General features: G+C 37.4%; 1 protein-coding gene across 1 annotated transcript in view; it reads left to right on the top strand.

The window, feature by feature from the left end:
- Positions 1-690: 690 nt before the first annotated feature.
- Positions 691-10301, top strand: part of LOC112147598 (elongation factor 2) — an 11789-nt gene continuing 2178 nt past the window's right edge. The window contains exons 1-12 of the mRNA XM_024274111.2: positions 691-904; positions 1763-1977; positions 3291-3472; positions 3545-3756; positions 3837-4015; positions 5590-5695; positions 5890-6142; positions 6226-6421; positions 8310-8433; positions 8521-8763; positions 8875-9228; positions 9406-9588. Of these exons, the coding sequence (XP_024129879.1) occupies positions 902-904; positions 1763-1977; positions 3291-3472; positions 3545-3756; positions 3837-4015; positions 5590-5695; positions 5890-6142; positions 6226-6421; positions 8310-8433; positions 8521-8763; positions 8875-9228; positions 9406-9588 (2250 nt within the window). The 5' untranslated portion in view covers positions 691-901. The remainder of the gene's footprint in view (positions 905-1762; positions 1978-3290; positions 3473-3544; positions 3757-3836; positions 4016-5589; positions 5696-5889; positions 6143-6225; positions 6422-8309; positions 8434-8520; positions 8764-8874; positions 9229-9405; positions 9589-10301) is intronic.

The following is a 10301-nucleotide window of genomic DNA, read 5'->3' as shown; positions in this document are numbered from 1 at the left end:
ATCTAAGAATAAAAAAACAGCTCTATTAAGCTTAAATTAGCTTCTTTTTTTTTCTTAAGGATTCAACTGTTATCTATTGTGGTTACCAAGGTATTGCCACTCCACTCTGGTTCCAGAACCTCTGCTCTCCTCCACACATAGCCTGCTTTTTTATTTATTTATTAACAAGTAGCAGAGTAGAAAATAAACAATTTGGCTGTTTGTCATTATCATGAGAGTACTTTAGTTTTATCAAAAATTGGACATTGCAACAAAAGGCAAAAAGAGACAGACATGACATAAAAGCTAAACAAATAATGGGGGATATAGTTAAAAAGATACAATTATAGGCTGTGAGAAAAGTTGTTTTTAAATTGGTTTCTTATATATATAAGACTGAAATGCTTAGAAAACATACATGTAAATTGTTTTTATGTATGTGTACTTTTATAAAAAAAAATATACACATGTATGGTACCCAAGCTTTATTGAAAATACACATGATTACAAATTACAGTACTCCTTTAGAAACCAACAGCCAATGTAATGTTATCTTTTTTTCCTGGGGGGGGGCATCAATTATAGTATATAAATGAACAAAAAAGAACAATTGCAAGTTAAAAAAAAATAATATGTAGAAAGAACATAATAACAAAAATACACTCTGATAATAAACATGTTTTTTTCTTGGAAATCACAGCCTCTGTTCTGCAGCAAAGCTGCGCATGCTCAGAGACCTGACACGAGCCGGTCAGCTGAGCGTCCTCAGCGCCCCCTGCTGCCGGACTCCGCCACTGCACCTCCACTCGGCGGCCGCAGCAGCAGCAGCCCCTCTCCTGTCACCACCGGGACTGCCTGTCCTCAGAGGCAGCGTTTACAGCAATAACCCGTTACACCAAAAGACCATCGTCCCACCGGAAACATGGTGAGTCCGCAAACTGCGAAAATTATATGTCAGTTTTTATTTTTATTTTATGTAACGGTCGAAAGTGTGCCGCGCGAGGCGCTGAAAAGCCTTCTGGCGCAGTTGTGTCAGAGCAACACGCTGTCCCTGGATGGAGGCTGTCAGGTGCGCGCGTGAAAATGGATGCCGGCACGCGGGCGGCGGTGTTATGTGAGCAGACAGGGGGTTGCTCGGGTTTGTGGTCCGTTAGGATAAGGCAGGGCTGTGGCCCTGTCAGCCTGGCTGGCTCCCTGTGACGTTCACCGCAAAGCCTCTAATGTGCGGGACTGCAGAAACGCCGCTAATGCGCCGGGGCAATGACAGCGCACAGATCCCAGACAGGGATAAATAAATTAATTAATTAAGATCGGTATCCCCAAATTATAAATTAACTCCAGATTACACTAGATTGCGTCATTTTATTTAAGGAGGCAATGAAATCTACAGTTAAATGCAGGCCATCTGCAATACGTCACCAATCTGGATCAGGATTTTGGGATTATATGTATTCCTTCACATATGAAACTGACTACTATATAGAACGTAAAATAAATGCAAAGTTTGTCACAAATATGAATAGAAAAGATTGTTTGAATGTGATTTTAGACACCACATGCTCCATCATGTGCGTAAATGGTGACTCAGTCATTCCTGATCTGCTGGAATCAGAAGTCCTCACACCATGCCCTCCCTCCTCCCTGCAGCTTCAGTTTCAGGTTCTTTTTATAACACTGCTTGGACTGGCTGTGCAGATGGACATAAATAGACACAAACGATGAATTAAACCCCCGCTGCTGGTTGTAAAGTGTGAAACCCACATGGTGCCCTTGCTCCCAACAGGTGAACTTTACGGTGGATCAGATCCGAGCCATCATGGACAAGAAGTCCAACATCAGAAACATGTCGGTGATCGCCCATGTGGATCATGGGAAGTCCACCCTGACGGACTCCCTGGTGTCCAAGGCTGGGATTATCGCTTCGGCCCGGGCCGGAGAGACCCGCTTCACAGACACGCGCAAAGATGAACAGGAGCGCTGCATCACCATTAAATCGACGTACGTGTTCCAGAACCGGTGGTGTACACAAGGTTTCAAGTCCAACAGACTGTTGAACTTCATGTTCATTATAAGGCGGGAATCCTCTCATCGACCCACACCTGCCTCACCAAAAATCTGTCTTATTAGGTTGCCTAAAAAGGTTAAAAAATAAGGTTAATAACAATAATTGTAAAAGCAGCTACCGGTACATACAGTACATTGAACAAAACAGATGTTGTAACACTATAACTCTTTAAGTCCATCCATGCATTTTCTTAACCTGCTGTATCCCTTTTGGGGTCACAGGGTTGGTCGGGTGAAGGTGCGGTCCACCTGGACAGGTCACTAGTCTGTCGCAGGATCACAAAATCACAACCACACACTTGCACATACACCTAGGTACAACTTGGAGTAATAAACAGAAACATTTCTGTGGTAGAAAACCTTTAACATTCCATTAACGTTAAAATATGCCACTTTATTAACCAACTAAGTGCACAAAATTCAAGAAAATCTGGCTTAAAAGGGAAGACATAGAGAGAACAAAAGGTAAAGAAATATATTTTTTAATATAAAAATATATTATTTAATTTAATTTAAAAGGGGATTAAAGTTCTCTATATTAAAGCTAGGTTTTAATAAAGAAACAACATGTTACAAAAGCTTGGTTCTTTTTGATTATTTCATGAAGCTCAAACTTGGGGTTTAAAAGACTTTATCAAATCAAAATTACTTAAATTTGAAAGTTTCAAAATAAAACCTAAAAAATAGTAAAAACAAAATAGTTTTGATGCTGACTTAGCTGTTTAACAGTCCAACTGAGGTCAGTATAAAAATGTGTTTTAAAAATAAGTTTCACATTATTTATGTAAAGAACACGTTTTTTTTGTATTTTTAAATACAAGACTATAATCACATAAGAAATACATTAATTTCCAGAAACTGAGAACATTTTGTAATTATTTCTTCACAAGTTCTTAAATATCTGACTAATAATTTAATGATTGTTGTCAATTTCCAAGACAGGGTTTTACAGCTATTTTAGTAACTCAGAATAAGAAACAATAGAACATAGTTAGTATTTTTTTCCTTTTTTATTACTCAATTATTAAACCTACTGATAAAAATAGCAAATTTTGTATAAATATCTGTATTTATTTGATGCTTTTTTTTTATTTTCACCAGTCTTATTCTGACTATTTTTCAAACGGAAAACAACTTTTTTTTTTTTTACATCATTTCTATCTGAATTGGAAAATATGAATAAGATGCATCCAAATTGAACAAATAAAAAAGTTAATTATTTGGTAATTATTTTCCATGGTATTCAGGGCCATCTCTATGTTCTATGAGCTTGGAGAAAATGACCTGGCGTTCATCAAGCAGAGCAAAGACGGAAACGGCTTTCTCATCAACCTGATTGACTCTCCGGGCCACGTGGATTTCTCCTCGGAGGTCACGGCTGCTCTCAGGGTAACTGACGGAGCCCTGGTGGTGGTGGACTGCGTCTCCGGTAATCCTGTCACTTCAGCCAGTCTCACACTCCTGTTTGCACAGCGGCTCACCTGTCGATTTCCTCACGCAGGTGTGTGCGTGCAGACCGAGACGGTCCTGCGGCAGGCCATCGCTGAGCGCATCAAGCCGGTTCTGATGATGAACAAAATGGACCGGGCCCTGCTTGAGCTGCAGTTGGAGCCGGATGAGCTTTACCAGACTTTTCAGCGTATCGTGGAGAATGTCAATGTTATCATCTCGACCTACGGCGAAGATGAGGGCGGACCCATGGGGAGCATCATGGTAAAGCTTCGGCGGGTGTCCTGAAACGGTCGGAAAACGCTCCGGTTCACGTGATGCCATATTTTACTTGCATTCCTCAGATTGATCCTGTCATCGGAACAGTGGGGTTCGGTTCTGGACTCCACGGCTGGGCTTTCACTTTGAAGCAGTTTGCTGAAATGTATGTGGCAAAGTTCACTTCTAAAGGAGTGGCCCAGCTGGGACCGGCAGAGAGGTGTAAGAAAGTGGAGGACATGATGAAGAAGCTGTGGGGAGACAGGTGGGTGCACAAAGGTAAACAGGTATTTGCACTTCACTTAAGAGGCATTTGACCTCAATCAAGTTTCTCAATCAAGACTCTCCGATCGTCTTTCAGGCTAATTTAATAGTAACTAGTGGTCTTTTAGTGACAATTATGCTGTTTTTAAAGAAACTCAAAAACCTGTGTCGTTTTTTAAGATATACCATATTTTTCAGACCACAAGTTGCTTCGGAGTGTAAGTCGTGGTGGCCAAGAATGCATGAAAAAAAAAAGCATAAACAAGTTCCACTGGAGTACAAGTTGCATTTTTGAAAGAAAACTATTTCTCAAAATACAGGAACAAAAACAGACATTTCATCTTGAAAGGCAAATCAAAATAATACAATAGTAGACTGACTATATGCATGCTTCACTACTGTAACAGACTGATGCTTATCTAGCTTCATGAAAAATAGGAGGAATCTAGTGTATTAGAGCAATATATGAACAATTATTCAGATAAAGAAAGCATAAAGAACATACTAACAAGTAGGGCTGGTAGTCTCAGGATAACTGACGAATCAATTCACGATATAGAAATAATCACGATTTTGCAATAACCAATATATTACCTTGGTAATCTATGATACTGTATATCACATTTTTTAGAACAACAGTAAACTAAAATGATCAATAAATACTATCCTGTCTTTGTAATGATGCTGCAACGATTTATAGTTGATAAGTCGTTTCTTTATTTCATTTTTATTTATTACATTTTATGTTAAAACTACGGTACACGCTTTCTAATGCCATTGTCTTTGACACACATGTGCAGTAGTGCTAATCCGGTCAGCAGTGATGTCACAGGAAGTTCTGGGAAGGCTCGGATACCATAACAGTCAACGGAGCTTGAAAGTGGGAAACACAAAAAAAAATAAAAGAAAAAAAGTGTCCACTGCAATATCTGCAAGGCAGAACTAGTGTTCCATAGCAGCACTATGCATGAGCACGTTGTTACTGAATATGATAACAATGAAGAGGGAACGTTGTCTAGGTAAAGTAAGCTAAGCTAACATTAGCGTGAACAGATGGCAAAAAAGCTAAAAAAGATGATCTTTTATAGTGGTGGAGTAAAAATGAGGGGCGTTTCCCCACACTGTCAAGACTAGCTAAATGGAAGATGCTTCTTCCTCTGCGTTGCTGTCAGTAGAAAATACTGATACTGAACACCTACAGTGCCCTCTAGTGGTTGTTGCTATTTATTTTTATAAAGATTAAATATAAGTCGCACCCTGGACTAAACTATGCAAAAAACACTTCTTTTTTGTCATAGTTTTTCAGTAGTTCATTAGAAATTTGCCTTTGAGTTATGGGCGGGACCAATAGCACAAACCCAGCGATTTCCTTTTACAGAAGTCTTTTAGACAACAATAAATTATAGGCTTTTTAAAATAGGTTGAAAGGTGAGAATTCTTTATTTTGTCACAGTGCAATACTTTTCTAACTGAAAGCAGTTCTACATCACAAATTTATAACATTTAGCAACATACAAATCCATAAAATTTTGAATTTTAACATTAAAATTGTTGTAATTCTGTTTCTTTTTACAGATATTTTGACCCAAGCGCTGGGAAATTCAGTAAGACTGCAACCAGTCCTGATGGACAGAAGTTTCCTAGAACATTCTGCCAGCTGGTTTTAGATCCCATCTTTAAGGTGACAGTAAAAAGAAAAAAAAAAGAGTCTGAATTAAATAAATCTAGATTTAAATTAAGAATATTTAATTTTACTGAAATTGATCTTTACTAAAGGCCCCAAAAACCACCTTTCGGTTCTTTTTGGGGCCTTTGGTAAAGATTCATTAGGTTGATGTTCGTTTAACGTCAATCTTCTTTCCTCTTGTGTCCCAGGTGTTTGATGCCATCATGAATTTCAGAAAGGAAGAAACGGCTAAACTTATTGAGAAGCTGGACGTCAAGCTGGACGCAGAGGACAAGGAGAAGGAGGGGAAGCCCCTGCTGAAAGCAGTGATGCGGCGCTGGCTACCAGCCGGAGAGGCCCTGCTTCAGATGATCACCATCCACCTGCCGTCCCCCGTCACCGCACAGAAATACCGCTGTGAGCTCCTCTATGAGGGGCCAGGAGACGACGAAGCCGCCATGGGTGAGAGCGAGTCGAGCCCGCTTGAAATTTTTGTAATCATTTTCGGAAAACAGTGATTTGGAAAAGCCAAACTTTCTTCTCAGGTATCAAAAACTGCGATCCAAAGGCTCCTTTGATGATGTATATTTCCAAGATGGTCCCAACCAGCGACAAGGGTCGTTTCTACGCCTTCGGGCGAGTGTTTTCTGGCTGCGTGTCCACGGGGCAGAAGGTGCGCATCATGGGGCCGAACTTCACCCCCGGCAAAAAGGAAGACCTTTACATCAAACCCATTCAGAGGTTGGTTAAACGGACAACTATGACGGAGTATTGGGGCCAATTTAGAAACGGGGGAAAAAAACAGTTAAATTACGACTTTAAAGTGGTAAATTTACAAAGCAAAGGCTGTAACTGTTATATTACAAGAATAAAATTATAGATTTACACAGTTAAAAGTCATGAATTTATTACTTTAAATTTACGACTGTAAAATACACACATTTAGGAGAAATAAGTCGTAACTGTACAATTACAAAAATAAAGTTGTAGATTTGTGACTTTAAAAAGTCAAAAATGTATTATTTTAAATTTGATAAATTTATGTATTTTATATATGTACATTTATGAGAAAAAAAAAGTTGTAACTGTACATTTAAGAAAATAAATTAATAGACTTGTGACTCTAAAAGTTGTGAACTTGTTACTTAAAATTTTTGTAAATTTACAACTTTAAATCACGTACATTTATGAGAAAAGTCATAACTGTTCAGTTACAGGAATAAAGTCTTAAATTTATTACTTTAAATTTACGAGATAAAAGTCTTAACTGTACAATTACAAAAATAAAGTCAGAAAATTGCTATATTAAATGCATTTTTTTTAAATTTACATTTGGTAAATGTACTACCTTAAAACATACACATTTATGAGAATAAAGTCATAATTTTACAATTAAAAGGATAAAGTAATAGATTTGCAACTTTAAAAATCGTAAATGTATTACTTAAAAATTAGTAAACTTATGACATTAAATCACCCACATTTATAAGAAAAAAGTCATAACTGTTTAATTATGAGAGTAAATTAGTAGATTTAAAACTCTAAAAGTCATCAATTTATTACTTTAAAATTTGTACATTTATTATTTTAAATCATGTACTTTTATGAGAAAAAAAATCATAACTACTGTTATGGCAAAGTCATAGATTTTAGTCTTTAAAAGTCGTAAGTTCATTACTTTAAATTTACAAAAAATAAGTCATAACGGTACACTTACTAAAATAAAGTAAAAAATTTGCGACGATAACAGTTTTAAATTTATTACATTAAATTTAGCTTTTTTTTAACTTTAAAAGACACATTTTTTTTCTCATAAATTTATAACTGTACAATTACGAGAATAGTTATAGATTTGCAACTTTAAAAGTCATAAACGTATTACTTTAAATTTAGTGAATTTACAAGAAAAAAGTCCTAACTATACAATTACAAAATAAAGTCATAAATTTGCTCACTTAAAAGTGCCACGTTTATTAATTTGAATATCATAAATTTGCAATTTCAAAACATGCACATATATAAGACAAAAATAATAACTGTACAATTATAAAATAATAAAGTAACAGATTTGCAATTTTAAAAGTCAGACACATTTTCACTTTAAATTTTGTAAATTCACAACTTAAAAATACACATTTTTATGAGGAAAAAGTCACAAATTTCCAAGAAAAGACACCAAGGTCATCTGTTTATGGAAGCCATGTTTGAAGAGGATATATGAATACAATTTTTTCCAAGTAGGTTTAAAAAACAAAGAAATTCTCAACCTTTTTTTTTAACCCTAAATCAAATTATTACCATAAGAACATTGAAAAGAAAATGCTGGAAACTGTGCCTCTTTAGACTGAAACATTATATGGAGTTGGAGGAGAACTTGTCTTTGGTGGTTGAAGAAATTATTAAAAGTAGACATCTGTAGGATTATTGCTAATCTCATAACATCATTTTCTTATATATTTTGGTGGCCCTAAAATCATAAATGTACGAGACACAAACTGATAAATTTGCTACTTAAATCTTTTAATCTACATTTTTTTGGTCCTAATACTCTGTCATATACAACAAAGAAAACTGCTTGAGTGTTATTTGTCTTGTTTTTACACGTGTTTCTGAACTTGTGTCCATGTAGAACCATTCTGATGATGGGTCGGTATGTGGAACCTATAGAAGACGTCCCATGTGGTAACATAGTGGGTCTGGTTGGAGTAGACCAGTTCCTGGTTAAAACAGGCACCATTACCACCTTTGAACAAGTAAAATAGTTGTTTCTTATTAGCCTCACAAGCGTTTGAGTCACTGCCTGATTGGTTGAAGCTAAAATGGTAACTGTTTACCTACAGGCTCATAACATGAGGGTGATGAAGTTCAGTGTGAGTCCTGTGGTCAGAGTGGCTGTGGAGGCCAAGAACCCTGCTGACCTGCCCAAGCTGGTGGAGGGCTTGAAGCGTCTGGCCAAGTCAGATCCCATGGTGCAGTGCATCATCGAGGAGTCGGGGGAGCATATCATCGCTGGAGCTGGAGAGCTACACCTGGAGATCTGCCTTAAAGACCTGGAGGAGGACCACGCCTGCATTCCTCTGAAGGTAGATCCCAATAAAGAGGATTTCCAAACATTATTTTTGACGTTTTAAAAACTTTTTGTTAACTTTTCCCACATTACTCCATTAAAACTGCATTTGTTTTTGTGTCTCCAGAAATCAGATCCAGTGGTGTCTTATAGAGAGACGGTGTCAGAGGAATCAGACCAGATGTGTCTGTCCAAGTCTCCCAACAAGCACAACCGTCTCTTCATGAAGGCGCGTCCGTTCCCAGACGGCCTGGCTGAAGACATCGAGAAGGGGGAGGTCACAGCTCGCCAGGAGCTCAAGGCACGCGCGCGCTACCTCGCCGATAAGTATGAGTGGGAGGTCACAGAGGCCAGAAAGATCTGGTGCTTCGGTCCAGACGGAAACGGCCCAAACCTGCTGATAGATGTGACAAAGGGGGTGCAGTACCTCAATGAAATCAAGGACAGCGTAGTGGCAGGATTCCAGTGGGCGACCAAAGAGGTGAGTTCATTTATCTGGTCTTCAAATCTAGCCACCAAGACAAGTTTTCTCAAACTAAGATTAGATTACGAGGGTCTTTTTACTTTCTTAACATCCAGTTTTTACAATACACTTGAAGAACTTTTAATAGCATCTGCTTACTTTTTGCTCACTTCTATATCTGCCTCCTTCCTGAAGGGCGCACTTTGTGAGGAAAACATGCGTGCCATCCGCTTCGACATCCATGACGTGACCCTGCACGCAGATGCCATCCACCGCGGAGGGGGGCAGATTATTCCCACAGCTCGTAGGGTTCTGTACGCCTGCCAGCTCACAGCTCAGCCTCGGCTAATGGAGCCTGTCTACCTTGTGGAGATTCAGGTAAATGTGGGCTTTCGTTTGCGAAAAAACTCAAATCTGAAATATTTGAGTTCATATTTTAAAAGGCAGTTTCACAGGAAACACTGGAAAACTTTTTAATTTACACTTTCTATGTTGGTCCTAAAGTACAAATCATTCAAAGCAAAAACATATTAGAGATCACCGGTTTCCTTTTTTTTCCTTTCTTATCGAAGCATTTTGATTTCTGGAAATTACTTTTGTTTTCCAAAATGTAATTTTTTTATCTATTTCTATTTAATTGTAAATTATTTCCTTGACTATAAGAAAAATTCTACAGGAACATGTTAAAAAACATCATCATCCAATCAGTGATGTCCGCCCACCGTTTCTGGTTTCCTTTATTTTTCTTTTTTACAGTAGAAATTTGATTTCTGGAAATTACTTTTGTTTTCCAGAAGTTTACTATTTAAAATTGTTTTTTTATTTTTTTTATTATGTTTTGGTTTCTGGATTTTTTTCTAAAGTTTAATATTGTTCATTATTTGTTTTGCTTTTGTCATTGTGATCCTTAAAGTCCCACTCCAACTATATATTTTTTTTTCAATCGTAAAATCATTCTCAGGGATTTTTAATTAGAATTCAAGTAGTAGTAGGTCCTCTACTATGAGAAAAATGCTACAAGAACATCTTAAAAACACAAAAAAGACTATTTTTATTGGAGGGGGTCTTTAATATGTTTTGAGTTGAGTGAT

The sequence above is a fragment of the Oryzias melastigma genome, linkage group LG17 (assembly GCF_002922805.2).
Source record: "Oryzias melastigma strain HK-1 linkage group LG17, ASM292280v2, whole genome shotgun sequence".
Classification (NCBI taxonomy): Eukaryota; Metazoa; Chordata; class Actinopteri; order Beloniformes; family Adrianichthyidae; genus Oryzias; species Oryzias melastigma.
This window is presented reverse-complemented; position numbering and strand designations above follow the sequence as displayed.